The 15,773-nt window shown below is 51.8% G+C and overlaps 4 protein-coding genes across 4 annotated transcripts; 3 read left to right on the forward strand and 1 right to left on the reverse strand.

Annotated features, from left to right (window-relative positions):
* Nucleotides 1–1,086: 1,086 nt before the first annotated feature.
* Nucleotides 1,087–3,415, forward strand: BKA67DRAFT_593681 (peroxidase/catalase; the record flags this gene model as incomplete). The annotated part of the gene is made up of 2 exons (XM_046104965.1): nt 1,087–1,413; nt 1,490–3,415. The coding sequence occupies 2 exons, from the start codon at nt 1,087–1,089 to the stop codon at nt 3,413–3,415; spliced, it is 2,253 nt and encodes a 750-aa protein (XP_045956327.1).
* A 3,962-nt stretch (nt 3,416–7,377) lies between these two features.
* On the forward strand, nt 7,378–8,661 carry BKA67DRAFT_345110 (uncharacterized protein). Its single transcript, XM_046096329.1, has one exon. The coding sequence runs from the start codon at nt 7,518–7,520 to the stop codon at nt 8,493–8,495; it is 978 nt and encodes a 325-aa protein (XP_045956328.1). The 5' UTR covers nt 7,378–7,517; the 3' UTR covers nt 8,496–8,661.
* Nucleotides 8,662–9,258: 597 nt separating this feature from the next.
* On the forward strand, nt 9,259–10,472 carry BKA67DRAFT_345180 (uncharacterized protein). Its single transcript, XM_046096330.1, has one exon. It carries the CDS (start codon nt 9,467–9,469, stop codon nt 10,157–10,159), a length of 693 nt encoding a protein of 230 aa, XP_045956329.1. The 5' UTR covers nt 9,259–9,466; the 3' UTR covers nt 10,160–10,472.
* Nucleotides 10,473–10,946: 474 nt separating this feature from the next.
* BKA67DRAFT_660821 (uncharacterized protein) lies at nt 10,947–14,018 on the reverse strand (the record flags this gene model as incomplete). The annotated part of the gene is made up of 3 exons (XM_046107695.1): nt 10,947–10,958; nt 11,023–13,738; nt 13,930–14,018. 3 exons carry the CDS (start codon nt 14,016–14,018, stop codon nt 10,947–10,949), a joined length of 2,817 nt encoding a protein of 938 aa, XP_045956330.1.
* Nucleotides 14,019–15,773: the final 1,755 nt, after the last annotated feature.

A 15,773-nucleotide genomic window follows, 5' to 3' on the forward strand; every position in this document is an offset into this window, starting at 1 on the left:
GCCGCAGGAGGAAGCGAACCCAACATCTGAGAGAGCGCGAATGAGATTTGTGTCAAACCCGCAAACCGTCTGATGTGCAAGCGTATATGACGATGGCGCACCTGGGACTCGGCGATCTAGCCCTTGAAGACGCGTAAACAAGGGATGTTGTGGAGAATCATGACTTGCGAGGCATAACCTGCCGTTGCATACACGTGTGACGAAGGTTTGGTGTCTATTGATGTGTAAGTAATCTTCGCCTGTCCTGTCCGCAGAAGGGAGGACTGTAAGAAATCGATGACCGGCTTCATTTCCGCTCAGGTGATTCCATCGGTCGATATTACCGGGAAGTGGACACTCGCAGGGGGAGTGCTGGGCTGCCTGCAAATAGCAACTCCAAGCTCTGGCATAGACTTGGCCGCGCGTGAGCCAGAGGGTGGAAGCGAGTGGGGTTTTAATGATTCCTCATAGCGTCCTGCACATTGATCTGGATCGTGGAGGTCCGGCACCCGACGCCTCGCTCGATCAGGGTGTGTTGCATCCATTTCAGCATGCGGTCCTCATAGCAACAGATAGACTTTACTCGTTCCGAGCTCCCGATCTGCGCCGTCTGCAGGTTATAGGTTAATATACCACAGCACTCGTTGCCACTCGTCGTACGATTCCGACGGTTTCCGAGCCCATAAGATTCCATCATACTCCATCTGCATGAGACCATAATGGACCGAAGACGATGGGCTCATTTCTGTAAATCGCCTGCTCTCCGAATCTCACGCGCCAAACTGCCGAGAGCCAATAGGAAGGCCGCAATTATTTATAATGGCGCGGGGTCAGGAATGGGTTGAAACGCGGGGTCCAAGTGGGCCTTCAGAGTGGGACTTTAGGGCGGAGGTATAAAGTGCGGGGGTGGTTCCTTCGAGGTCCACTGCGGGCATCTATTCCACTTGTTAGTTGCTGCTTTCTAATACAAGACGTATAAAGAGAAACACGCACACACGCCAGGTCCCCCCATCGCCCTGAACCGGACCCAAGCCCAAACCCAAAATCAAAATATAAATACAAAAACATAAACATAAACCCCCAGTATCAATTTGGCATACCACAGCGATGGCGGAGAAGAAGTGCCCAGTTCATCAGCGTGCCAACGTCGGTGGCGGTGGTACCAGAAACAAGGACTGGTGGCCAGAGCAGTTGAAGCTCAACATCCTCCGCCAGCACACCAATGTCACAAATCCCCTGAAGGACTTCGACTATGCGGAGGCCTTCAAGAGTCTCGACTACTTTGCCTTGAAGAAGGACATCAAGGCTTTGATGACAGATTCCCAGGACTGGTGGCCAGCTGACTTCGGCCACTATGGTGGTCTTTTCATTCGTATGGCTTGGCACAGTGCTGGCACGTACCGAACGACCGACGGTCGTGGCGGTGGCGGTCAGGTAAGTCCAATCGCATTGACTGCTTTGGGGGGGTTTTTTTTTGTTGACAGGGTGCTGACTCGGCTTCCTTCTCTAGGGCCAACAACGATTCGCTCCTCTTAACAGTTGGCCCGATAACGTGAGTCTCGACAAGGCTCGTCGTCTGCTATGGCCGATCAAGCAAAAGTACGGAAATAAGATCTCTTGGGCCGATCTGCTGCTGCTGACTGGCAACGTCGCCCTCGAGTCCATGGACTTCAAGACATTTGGCTTTTCCGGTGGCCGTGAAGATGTATACGAAGCCGATGAGTCCGTATACTGGGGTGGCGAGACCACATGGCTTGGCAACGACGTGCGCTATGCCGACGGCCATGAGGGTCTGAAAGGCGACGGTGTTCTGGATGGCGATGAACATAAAAAGGGTCACAGTGACATCCACAACCGAGAGCTTGAAGAGCCCTTGGGTGCTGCCCACATGGGCTTGATCTACGTCAACCCTGAAGGACCTGATGGCAACCCAGATCCCGTTGCTGCTGCCAGAGATATCCGTATTACGTTCGGCCGTATGGCTATGAACGACGAAGAGACTGTTGCCCTTATTGCTGGTGGCCACTCTTTCGGTAAGACACACGGTGCCGGTCCAACTGACAAGGTTGGTTCCGAGCCTGAAGGTGCCAGCATCGAGCAGCAAGGACTTGGTTGGAGCAACACTCATGGCTCTGGCAAGGGCCCCGATACTACCACCAGTGGTCTCGAAGTCATCTGGACCAAGACTCCTACCAAGTGGAGCAACAACTACTTTGAGTACTTGTTCAAGTATGAATGGGAGTTGGAGAAAAGCCCCGCTGGTGCGAACCAATGGGTGGCTAAGACCAACGACGAAATCATCCCCGACGCCTATGACGGCAACAAAAAGCACAAGCCTAGAATGCTTACGACGGATCTTTCTCTGCGCTTTGACCCAGAGTACGAGAAAATTTCTCGACGCTTCCTGGAGCACCCCGACCAGTTCGCCGATGTTTTTGCAAGGGCCTGGTTCAAGCTCCTACACCGTGATCTCGGTCCTCGATCCCGCTACGTCGGTCCTGAGGTGCCAAAGGAAGACTTGATCTGGCAAGATGTCATCCCAGCTCTTGAGCACCCTGTGGTCACTGACAGCCAGATTGCCGAATTGAAGAAGGAAATATTGGGCTCTGGTCTGACCGTACCTCAGCTTGTCTCTACAGCCTTCGCATCTGCCTCTACTTTCCGAGGTAGCGACAAGCGTGGTGGCGCCAACGGCGCCCGTATTCGTCTCGAGCCTCAGAAGCACTGGAAGGTGAACAACCCTGAGCAGCTATCCAAGGTGCTAAGCACCCTGGAGGGCATCCAGAAGAAGTTCAACCAGTCAAGCTCGAAGGAGAAGATCTCGTTGGCAGATATCATCGTTCTCGGTGGATCCGCTGCTGTCGAGAAGGCCGCAAAGGATGCTGGGTCCAATATCACAGTACCCTTCAGCCCGGGTCGCGCGGATGCCTCGTTGGAGCAGACTGATGTGGCGTCATTCGAGCATCTGGAACCCTTCGCGGACGGTTTCCGCAACTACGGAAAGGGCACGTCTCGTGTACGAACCGAGCAGTTCCTGGTCGACAGGGCTCACCTGTTGACCCTCACAGCCCCTGAGTTGACGGTTCTCCTCGGTGGTCTGCGTGTCCTTGATACCAACTACGACGGTTCCAAGAACGGTGTTTTCACCAAAACGCCTGGCAAGCTTACCAACGACTTCTTTGTCAACCTGCTCGACACCAACACCGAGTGGAAGGCCGTTGATGAGAAGAAGGAGCTCTTCGAGGGCAAGGACCGTAAGACTGGCGAGAAGAAGTGGACTGGAACACGCGCTGATCTCGTCTTCGGCTCGCACGCTGAGTTGCGCGCTATTTCCGAGATCTATGGCCAATCCGACAGCTCCGAAAAATTCATCAAGGACTTCGTGAACGTTTGGGCCAAGGTCGCCAACCTCGACCGTTTCGACCTCCACAAATAGGAACTCGGCTCAACTCCAGCTGCACTGAAGATTGCGCCTAAACTTTGAGCGATAGGATAGGGTTTTCCACAATTCTGAGGGGTATGTGCTGGGGTTGAGGTGTGAACAAATGGAGGCAAGAACCTCCTGTATATAATAGAGAACCAAGATTGTCTTACGTTGAAAACTGTGTGTTACATAGTTGTTGACCGGAATGTCTCAACGTGTTTCTTTTGCGTAGACCTCATGTCAATCGTGTGTACAATCGTTTGAGTAGAGAAAAGCTGGTGATGAAGATGTTGGCGGTTCCCCGCGTTTCAAGTCATCCACATGCATGTGGTGAGCCCACCTTATTAGTGACCGGGGGTTGCCTAGAGTAGGGTATAACACGCTGAATTAAGGTTGGAGTACTCCAGCAACGACAAGTTTTTAGATGTATAAAGATATCACGACCATCTACAGTGATTAATATAGTCTAAAGATAAGTTTGATCACGTATGACCATGTTTCGCCTTTATTTCATTGTTGAATTTGTCAATCAACACCTAGCGGACCCCCTTCCAGACCTAGTTCGTGGAAGTGGGATACTTGGTAATAAGAACCGCAGTAGCAGTATCGATAGTCAATGTTCATATATAGCCATATGGAATCTCATTTTTCTTAACTAGTTGAGATTTCGAAGCTGGCTGACTCTCCAGCTCGTCGATAGTGACCAGTTAACATGCCCGCCACCTCTAGAATGGCTGCGCGAACACGACGCAACGTAACACCATAAGCTCGACCAAAAAAGTTCCTCAACATATCTGACTCGACAAGACCGAACACGATCCTCAGAATGCCGGGCTTTCTACCTATAATTCTTAAGATCTTCGGTGTGTATTATTCGCTAGCCATATTTGCGGTGTAAGAAACATGCGCCCGCCCCTTATTTGGGGCGAGAATCCGTTTGAAGCCTGGAGACGCCACACGGCTGAACAATACCCAACATGATCTCGCCTCTTTTTGGGTGCTTGAAATTTAAATACTTTCTCTGTCTTTGGCCGCAGGAACTCATCGAGCCTCTAGCATTCTAAGCAGCTACTATCACCGCAGCCTCGCGGTCTGTGTGCAAGACCAGGTAACTGCCTGGAAACAAACGTGCTCATGCGCTTGTTTAACAATATCAGATTTCCACAGACGTTCCAGAGTTCATTCGACCTAGTCTTTTTCTAGCCTCTTTCTAGTTTCCTTCCTTTCTCCTTCTTTTTCTTTCTTTTTGCATGAAAATTATAATCAAGAGGGCCCGGCAGGGGAACCTACCAAAGACCCTAATCAGGTAGCCCGTTGTCGGGAAACTGGTCATCCACAGTCTGGGGCTACCGACTCAACAAGAGGCTGGCAATGATTGGATTTGTCTTCGTCGTCCTCTTCCTTCGTCGTCATGTGGGTCTTTGCAATCATCAGGTCTTGTAAGATTAGCCAGTGATGGAAAGAATACATGGTGTTGACAGATTTAGATCAGAATCTGGAATAACGCCACCACGCCCAATTCGGTGGCCTCGTGTAGCATCAGAATACCATGACATTATTGAGGGGTCGAATGCGGAGGAGGCACTCGTCAAGAATGGGTGTTCTTTGTCACCCATTGGCAAATGTGCCTTACCGCCCTCATGCCTCGAAGCCTGGATTGACAGAAGCGTCCGATGTCTTAGCATCGCGAAATCTCCTGTTATCTGTACATCATGGATTTGGAGGCCCAGGGGTGCGTTTACAGGGATAGGAATTGCTAAGATCATCATATGGGTCTGATTCTACCATGACGGCGGATTTGGGTTCAGTCCATTGTTAGCGCACTTCCGTAATACTGCAACTGTTGAAAGGGTTAAGCAGTCCTCGTTCCTCAATTGTACAATGCCCCATTGATGCGACAGGGCAAGTCATACAAGATGCGATGACGTACTTGGCAATACACGCATCAACTGACAGGGGTTTAGATAGGTAATGGTATAGGACGCGTCGCTTGCAGAATCCTCCTTGTCATAGATCATGCAGGCAATACGACAGCTGATTGGCAGACGGTGCCGGTGTAAATCAATATTACCCACTGCATCTGGTTTCCTTACATGTACTAAGCTCAACATTGCATCTGCTGAAATTGATGTTGGACCGAACCTCCGGCAGCCGATTGGCATTTCCATTGAGCACGCGTATTCAAGAAGACCACAGATATGTTCCGTCAACTGTGCTATTTTTGTCGACGCGGAAACCGACAATCAGCGTGCCCTCGAGTTCGGATGCGCGGAGAAGCATAATCTCCTAAGCGACCCCCAGGGTAGTACAACCCGGAAGAGCCTTGCAGGAGATAAGATTAACCTGCAAGATTCGGAATAGTATTCCAACTTGGTGTCCATAACACTTTGCTTCAAAGATCCCAAATGTAGATAACCAACGACTACGCTTGGTCGTACTTGGTAAGTGCCAAGACATTCCTGTTACAAGGGTTTTAACGGCGTCTGGCGCGCTGAAGATCGTAAGAGGCGTTTTCCCTCCCTTGCGAGAAGTCATGAGCTGCATTTCGATCAAAGACCAGATCGTTCTGGTCTTAGTAATCTCCACCGCCAGAGTTGACGAGCAGTCGGGACGAACCTTAAGCTATCTTGTATACACAAGCGAGCCAATGATAATGACATTAAAATAGAGTAATTGTCTGCGCAATCCTTGCCAACAGGTAACGAACGATAGTCGGCGTGCTCTCCGATTCGTGGCAACATAAGCATATCTGCTGTGCCCCCTGTTGCACACCCACTTAAATGCGTTAACTGACAATAGTTCACGGGATTTCCTTCCTAGATGCCACCGGAGATCGATGCTAGCAGGTCGACATTGACCGGGCGAACCACCAAACTCTCCCACACATCTCGAGGAGGCTGAGAGCTGAGATGCAGTCACCTGCGTGCTTTTGGAGTCCCATCAACGCACCTACTATCGCAGCCCAATAGAGTGATTGCATGTTACACCCTTTGCTGCAGGAACATGGCTGAATCAAGGTATATAATCCTATTTATACACGAACTGCGTTGTTCTTGTGCATAAGCGAAGGATCAATAAATGTTTGCCAAGGCCTGGCGATTAAGAGAGCTCGTCAGCATCGCTTCCAGGAAAATGTGCATTAGTTTCTGCTGATGGCCGTTTGAAATGCATCACGATTTCACGAGATGTGTAGTAGAAATATGGCTTCAACTCCCGTGCTTGGATTGCCACTTCCGCTGTACCAGCAGTTCTCTCGTTTATTGCTCAGTGGTTGAAAATTTTCCCATTCTTTTAACCTGCTTTCGCCCAAGATGCGGTTCAATTCGGTCTTTCTCAGTGCTCTTGTCTTCTGGCGCAGTGCTTACGCTCAGTGCCAAGAAGTGGTGCCAGCCCAGTATGCCGGTACACCCTTTGCGAACACTCTTAAGCCAAGCCACGCGTTGTCCAACATCACATACTTCAAGATCAGAGATCCTTCTGGCCAGCATGTTTGCACCTCTGATGCTGCAAGCGACCTCAGCTTCCTTACGTACCTGTCTATGAATTCGACAGGGCAGAGGCTGCTGAACAATGCAATCAAAAGGCTTGTCATAGTTGTCTCTGGGGCAAATGCTGATGCCTGGAACTACCACAAAGACATGATCAATGCCTTGCAAGTCATGGCAGATAGCCAGATTAACACCGACAACGTGATCATCTTGGCTCCGTACTTCCCTAATGTGAGTAGTCAAACATGTCAGCTTGTTATGCCTAGTTTCCTCTCTCGACCTAAGAAAGATAGTACTTCCACATGTGAAGCCTTCGATTCATTAACATATAAGAGTATAAGCTGACAAGTTGTCTATCAATAGGACAATCATGCCACATCTGGTTTTCCATACAACGCCAGCGGCACTACTCCTGATCAGAAATATCCATCACCTGCACTCGTCTGGTATGGTACAGAAGTAAGTGTTCTTGAACTCTCCTGTTGCGAGATCAAGACTGACCGCCCGTGATCTAGTGGGCTGGAGGTTCTAACAACCAATACCCGCCCCGCCTCAGGTCTGTGTCCGCCTATGATGCTCTCGACCAGGTGGTCCAGTACTATGGAAATAAGACGCTCTTCCCAAACATGAACCATATCGTCGTCTCGGGCCATTCCATGGGAGGACAGATGATGCACCGATACGCTGCCGTCGGCAAGACAAGAACGCAGCTTGGTGTTGAGGTCCCGATCAGCTACTATCTCGGAAACCCCAGCAGTTCGACGTGGTTCAGCAGCAGCAGACCACTGTCGACGGGCAAGTGCGCCAGCGCTTACGATGATTGGAGGGAAGGACTTGCCAAGTACACATCTTATGGATCCGCTCACTCGACGAGCCTGGCTTACAACGCGGCACTTCTGGCAGCAGGCGCAAACGCGGTTCTTGCCAACTGGAGAAGCAAGACTGTGGCCCATGGTCGTGGTATCCGTGACAGGGGTGACTACTCGGAAGGCCTCTGTGCTCCCTATACCACTGGTAAAGATAGACACGAGAGGTTCTTCAAATTCATTGAGACCTGGGCACCTTTGTGCGCGAACCCAGCTGGGGAGGGCTGCCACACTGTCGACTACGTGAACACCACCCATAACAATGTGGATATGTTCAGGTCGCCAGGCGGAAACGCGCGCCTTTTCCGAGACAACTTCAACGGCGACGGCTCAAAAGCCTACGACACCGGGTACCCTCGTCACCAGGCGGGCGACGATCCATACCCCAACCCCGCGCTGACCGGCGCGGCTCTCACGGATACGGATGTCACCGTGTACGCCGGTGGCAAGACTCACCGGGGCTGCTATACCGATGTGGACAACGCACAGTCGGTCGCTGCCTTCACCGTCGTTGGCTACACCGGTAGCCTGAACACCCGCACATACTGTGCCAACGTTTGCACAACGCAGGGTTACACTATTGCCGGCCTGCGAGACTCCAACTGCTACTGTGGAAACTCGCTCGGCTCGCAGAGTGTTCGCATGGTGACTTCATCCTGCGAGAACAAGTGCCCCGGCGACGCTAGTTTCTGCGGCTCGTCCACCCGTGTGACAGTTCTTTCCAGCGTTACTATTTAATGATGTATGATATATAAGGTGTTGGACCCGTTTAGGAGTTATATCTTTAACCCATATGGGGATGATTGTATCTAAAATCAACTTCGAGTACACTTAATTATCCACAAATGTAATTTCTCTGATCACGCTGTCAGGGCATCGTATAGATCCTTTCGCTGGCCTGCTGGGTTGGGTGGTGACTTGAGGAAGAAGCGCTGAGCGGGTAGCTGTCGACAGGCCCCTATTCTTGGGCACGCCAAGCAGACGAAGCGCCTGGGCTTGGCCTAATGCTACGTAGTTGGCTAAATGCTGACATGCGGCTTAGCGACGATCGAGGAAGCCTAACGGTGCTTAGCACCAATCAACAAGTTCCGGGGTTGGATTAAGCTTAGCTGAGAGCTTATTATTATTGTTGTTACTTACCCCTGAAGCATCTTCCGCATCTTTTCCTCCGAATGCGTTCGAACATGCAGCCTTGGAAAAATGAATGCTCCGAAGTCTTGATCATGCAAGTCAGCACACAAGAAAGGTCTGCGTATATCCTCAACACGAGCTCGGCACCGCTTCTTGGTTGAAATGCTGCAGTTGTAAAGGAAACTTGGTACTATTGGGCAAGGTGAGATAAGCTCTCGTATTAAGCGGTTTAGCGGCGCGTGTCAAAGCAATACGAGTGGCCCCATACGAACCCGTCTCGACAGGGCAACCCAGATGACTCAATTTCCTTCATCCCTCTTGGCAACTACTCGTAAACCATCTTCAGCTGGGGCTCGTACATATACTTGAAAGCCACTGATCTCATTTTGCCGCTCTTGACATGACCCTTCCGACTCCCATTGTGTAGCAAAACCATCAACGTTCAACAAAGTCTCATGTAAAGGTTCCTCTATACATGCAATTAACCACCACCACTGAACACACAACCGACTAGAGGTCAACCCAAGTCTTTAATAATAGTGAAAGAAGGAAGGAGAAGAAAGGAAAGGAAAAACACTATGCTCTCGACTACCACCGTACCCTTGCTGCTACTTGCAGCCAGGAGCGTCTATGCCGTAGGCTGCGCGACTCACACCTTCGGCCACTGCGAGGACGGCATCACGCACTGGTACGACCCGGACGACTTCCAGATCTGCGACCCACTGGACTGCGGCGGCGGGCGCGCTCCCCCCAAGACCAACAACCCCTGCTGCGGCAGCTACAAAGGGACGGAGGCGTGCGTGGACACGCCCTCGTACATGTCCTGCCTCGTGGCCAAGGCGACGGCCGCGACGTCGAGCAGCGTCGCTGCCATCACCGCCGCCACCACCACCACTTCGGAGAGCGAGATCGTCGTGCAGACCACGATGCCGACCACGTCGCCCACCGTCGCCATCGTCACCTCGTCCTTCCCGGTATCCCCCATGCCCACGAACACGGACGAGAGCAGCTCCGGGATCACCACAGAGCCGACCACCAGCGGATATACGAGTCAGGTCACCGTCACCACCAGGACCAACACGCAAGAGAGTGGTAGCAGCAGCAGCACCAGCACCAGCACCAGCACTGGCACCGGCGCGTCCAGCTCAGGTAGCACTACCAGCAGTGGCTCTCAATCAACCTCCACTCCCAACGCAGCAGGGCGCATGGAATATGACTCACTAGTAGTTGTCGCTGGCGCTGCGTTTGCCGGTGTTCTTGCCATGGCTTAGTTCTAGGATTTGGCACTCTTTTTGTAGTATCTTGGTGGTCAAAAGCTTCATATTCGGCGAAATTTTGTTTGAAAGGCTAGTTAAGAGCATACCCAATTCATTTCCTCGCGCATACTGAGATGATTGTACGATGACACAGGTTTGCTTTCGTCTTATCGATTCACATGTTCCATAATCTTTGTATTACCATCCATTCACACTTGCCAATTACGTAAGGTTGGATTTCAAGGGTTGTAGCGGGCAAAAAGGTTCTTTTGGTCTAGACTAGCCGAGATCTTGTCAAGTAAACATGTTTGCGCATTTTCCTCCTTGATGGGTTAAATCACCAGTGCCGCGCCTGGTTTTTCAAATGCACGTGGCATCTCTATTGACAGTGTCCATTTATGCTTCGCGCATTTTCAAAGTATTGGAGCCTCTACATGAGACTCCTCAAAACCACTGCGCACTCACGGAGGGCATCGAATGTGTGTTTCACAGATGCTTCATGCTCTACACTCTCCTTTCTGTTCGTCGTTCCTCGAGAGACGTCTCCCCCTTTCTCGGACGTCTCAATCAATTATCGCTCGATGCATTCCCTTCCTACGCTACCTCAGCTGATGCTATGCCTATTATCAAATAAAAACCTCTATTTCCAAGCAAGGTCGTAGACACCACCAGTGCTAATTTCCATCAGACGAATTCGTCGAGGGTTTGACGTCATCAAGGTAGGAACCCCGGGGATAACGACTGGTAATGCCATGTTCATGCTTATGTCTATCATCTCTACAGAAGATTAGGTAGACCACGTTTACATTACAACCTGAAGTCAAGTTTAGCACAAAGGGCATATAGTTTGGCAAGAGGGTTATGGAGGAAAGACTCACGCATTCGTCATCCTTCTTCGCTTGCGGGATACCCATCTCCTCAAAAGTTGATGGTCCCGACTTGCCTGAAGGCGTCTTGACGGGTGCAGGGGGGGCAGTCTGTGCAGAACTAGTCGTGGCAGCACTAGGCGCTGGGGATGCGGCAGCTGGGCGGCTAGGAGGTGCACTAGCCCTCCCACTTGCGGCACCGGTGTCCTGTAACCCAACAGGTGGCCTCGTGCTGCCCGGTCTCGAGGCAGCAGGACCTCCCATCGGAAGCCCGGGTCTGCCGTACGTGTCCGCTCGTGGTGGTGCGGGACCCATTCCACCAGTCATTGCAGGTGATGTTGTATTCGGCCCAGCAGAAGGAGTACGGCCGCCATACGGATCATTGACCGCAGAAACCGGGCGGGAGGAGGTGCGTGGGCCATACTCCCGCCCGGGCTGCGCGGGCACAGGAGCCCCTCCTGGTCCTTGACCACCCATCGGGTATTGGCTTGGAGGTGTCCCCTTCGCTGGCAAGCCGGGATTTGGGTTTGTCTTGGTCAGACGGTTGTAGGCCGGGTTGTTTGCAGCAGGACCACCATGTCCAGGATACTGCGCTGACACAGGACGGTTGTAGTCTTGGTACCCAGCGGCTGGAGGCGACTGCCTGTATCCACCAGGCCCTTGAGGTTGCCAGCCAGCAGATGCTGACACCGGCCGACCACGATTCGGGTCCATCCCAGCAGCGGGAATGCCAAGCTGACTTGACGATTGCGAGGCGCGCATTGCAGGGCCTGGGGGTCCTTGGCTACCGGGTGACTGCGTACGGATACCGAAAGCGCTCCCTGGGCGGTCTGACGAGGGCCGAATGTTGGAGTTGTAGTGCGGTGAGACTGGTGGCTTAGCTCCGTGCATGTCATCTTCGGGATATGGCGCGCTCGACTTTGGCCTGGTGTTGTTGAGACTCAGGGGTGCAGGTCTGTCGTCTTCTGGGTATGGAGCTGCTGCTGACTTGGGTCTCTCAGCGAGGTTGACCGTGAAAGCGGGTTGCCGTCTTTCGCCACTCAGTCTGCTTGGATCCGGCATGTTGGAACCAGCAAATGCAGACTGTCTTGGCGAGGGTTGAGGCGATACTCTTGGGGAAGGTCGAGGGGAATTATCTTCTGTCACAGCTGGCATGGCACTGACCTGCTTGAATCGATCAGGTCTCTTACCACGCTGCGAGCCATGCTGCGACTTGATCCTAGTCAGGGTCGTGGTTTCGTGGTCCTGTTTTGAGAGCACTTTTGCCTGTGAGAGTCCATCTAAGCGCCCAAGCGCATCTTTGTTGCCATGTTCAGCGGCCAATTCGTACCACTTCCGCGCTTCCCTAACATCCTTTTCGACATAGATACCAATTTCGTGGTAGTAGCCCATTGCAAACTCACCAGTGGGAAGCTTAGATGAGGCGGCAAGCTGGGCGTACTTGTAGGCCAATTGCTCGTTCTTGGCAAAGGAGGTCTCATATCCAAAGAGGAACCACCGACTAACACCGAGCGACGCTTCGGGCTGGCCTTGTCTCGCCGCCAATCCATAGTAGTGCAGGGATAATGCAGGATTGAAATCACAACCGAGCTGGCAAAGCTCGTATGCTTGGCCCATCTTCAGTTGCGCCTTAGCAAAGCCAAGATATGCTGCTTTCTCGATGTATTGTCGTGCGACGGCAACGTCGAAAGAAAGAATCCCTTCCGGCACGTTCACATCAGGCAAATCTCTTCCAATAACCATGCCGTACACAAAGGCACCTTGGGGGGCGTCCTCATCAGCGGTGTCGGCAGCCTGGTGGATGAGGTCCAAACCCCTGGCGATGTCTTTACGCTGTCCATGCTGTCCCATCAAGTTGATCATGCCGAGCCGATAGGATGCTGCGGAGTCATTCAGTTCCAGACCAGCATAGTAATGCCTCAGTGCCTTGTCGACATCGTTGGAGTTTTCGTAGAGCATGCCGATTCGGTACTCGGCTCGTCCCCATCCATTTTGTGCAGCGGTGACATAACCGTTATAAGCTTCTTTTTTGTCTTGCCTCTGGCCAAACTTGCCAAACTCGAGCCATTTGCTACGGATAAAGACGGCCTCGGGATGTCCTTGGTCGGCGAGGTAGTTGATGATATTTGTAGCATCGTCCCTGAGCTCATGTTCGGTTCGCGGAGTTGAGGGCCTTCCGAAGTCGCGATCGCCGGGTTTCTTGCATACCTCGTACTCGCGCGTGGCAGCTTCTGCCGAGATCTCGACGTAAGCAAGTACGTCGCGAGCCCAGCAGATCTGCATGTTCGGGTCGTTTGAATGCAGGACATGCTCTCGGCTCTCGGCTAGTACGGTCTCCTTCTCATCGTCGCTAGGCGGAATATGCTCGCCCGTGATTCTCGGGAAGTGGGAAAAGGAGGGTTTGTCTGCCGGCATGTCTTTAAGCTTCCTCTCAAGCTGTGGACTAGTCGCGCCGTTCTCATGAAAAGGGCTGTAATTCGACTGGCTGTAAATCGAGGCAGGGCTGTAATCTGCCATATCCGGCTTGGGCTTTTGATACTGCTGTCCGTATGTTCCCACGTTTGTGTTCAAGACATGGGACAAAGAAGGTTCACGGCCGTGGACAGGCGGTCTACCCCCATAACTTCCAGCTGTCGCAGAATTCATCCTGCTTGGGTCGACTGATCGAGCTTCTAGTTCCATGCGCTGAAGGTCTTGTTGCATATTCTGGGGCACTTCAGGCATCACCCTTTTTGGGAATAGCCAGAGTTAGCTGGGGCGCTCGACAATAATCACAATAATATGACGGCTATGATGCATTTGCAATGCTGCAAAAATCCGGCCTGCAAAGATTGGGACAATACCCTAGACACGTACAAATGTCCACCACGCTGAGCAGAGCTGGAATGATTTCAGTCACTGGGTGGCATGAGAGCTTACCTTTGAGGGGCAGGCGCGAGAACTTCAGGGCTAGGCATGTAGAAATCATCTACACCCCCTGGATAAAAGGTCGCGCCAAATTGCGGCATATCGTCAAAGTCGTCTATTAAAAGCGGCCGTTCCGATCCTGCATAAAACCAAGAAACAGAAGATTGTCAGCACGTCAAAATCCTAATCCTCACAGCCAATCGATCCAAGCCCAAAGTGTAAGCCCGTTGTATTTGCTGGCAGGTATTCCTTGCCGATGCAATCGATTCCTTTTCACCACCCCGCGTACTGTCTGGCCGCGGCGGGGCTTCGGGTGGAATCTGAACAGGGTAGAACCGGAAAATGCAGATTAGGGGTGTGGCGTCTGGTCGCTCTCGTTTATTTTGTCGCTGTCAGGGCTCTCTCTATTACTTCTTGGAAGTCTGTGACCAGTGGGTAACCAAACGACTGGTTTGTTGTCGGTCCAAAAGAGCACCTAATTGTTTGTAGCGAAGCCGCTTCGCCTGCGGAATCGAGAAGTTCTGAAGGGCGCTTGTTTGTCGCAAAGGATTGTCTCACTCGAAGGAAATCCTTTCCGGGTCCGGCAAGTTTGTCTGGCGTTTGTCTGACAACGGGGGTATAGGTATGGGTATGGGTATGGGTATGGGTCTCAAAGGCAGGTTGAGCTTCTTTTATTTAACTTGGAAGAGCTCTTTCGTTGCGTTGCGCAGTGCCTGGCGCCAGTAATAACAATAATAATAATAATGCAGTGTTGCAGGGGCGGGCTTTACGTGAAATATGCTAAGAGACCCTGCAACGAGCGGGCTATGCAAGATTGCAGTATGAGGGTCTGGGTCTCTTTGTACTATGTGTAATAGGAGATTTGTGGAGAGGCCGAGCTGGACGGCGTGGCTTTTAGGCAACTAGCATTCAGTCAAGCTGACAGACGAGAACAACCCGACCTTGTTCATTTGAGAAGAGAACAGTTGCTTCGTTTTTGGAGGTAGAAGTTCGTTCATCAATGCGAGAAGCGACCCCTCCTTGTACCATAGTAAACTCCGGAGCTGTTCTGAGTCGTATCCGGCAGAGCTCGGCAGCAGCGAATGCGAGAGCAATGCGAGTTGGCATGGCCTCATTGCTCTTGAGTCTTGGGGTACCTTGACCGGTGGTTATGGATCATCTAGAATGGTCTTGACTTTCAAGATAATTTGATGAGATGTTTGCTGCTGTCGGGCGCGGTCCATTTCGTCCCTTCAGAGACTGAGTTATGCTGCCAATAGCTACGTCGGCGGAGCAATTCTCATCGTCACCATTCTTCCAAATCGCTATCATGAGGGACGAGCGACCAGACGGCTCAGCTGTAGTGCGTACTGTGCATGCTATCCGTACAGGGGGCACCTGAATTGCATGCATCGCCGGTGCATGTACCTGGCTGCCATGGGTGTATTGTGTAGTCTGGTGGAAGCTTACCTGGTGAGTGATAATCCTGGGGATGTGAGCTGAGCGGCGCGGTATAGGCTGGACTACCGCCCTTCGGCCGCGCGTATGGTGGGTAACGCTGGGGCATCATTTCGATTGTCTCGCCGGTGATGTTGCGTTGTTGCGAATGGATTTTGAGTAGATTTTGTCTTCGTTATTGAGATGGGAAATTACTGCGGGGTTCCAATGAATGTGCAAACGTAATCTTTGCAATGAGATTCTGAATCATGTTCCGAGTACCAAGTATTGTGATGTGAGCCTACGAGGTGGTCGACGCTGCTGCCCGGAGCATGGAGGCCCAAACACACAAAGTAGTACAGTGAATTAAAGTTGTCAAGCAGAGCGAGCATCTAAACTACTTAGACTAACTTGAATGATCACCTGTATCGAAGATTCAT

Source organism: Truncatella angustata, assembly GCF_020726525.1.
Source record: "Truncatella angustata strain MPI-SDFR-AT-0073 chromosome Unknown BKA67scaffold_6, whole genome shotgun sequence".
Taxonomy (NCBI): domain Eukaryota; kingdom Fungi; phylum Ascomycota; class Sordariomycetes; order Amphisphaeriales; family Sporocadaceae; genus Truncatella; species Truncatella angustata.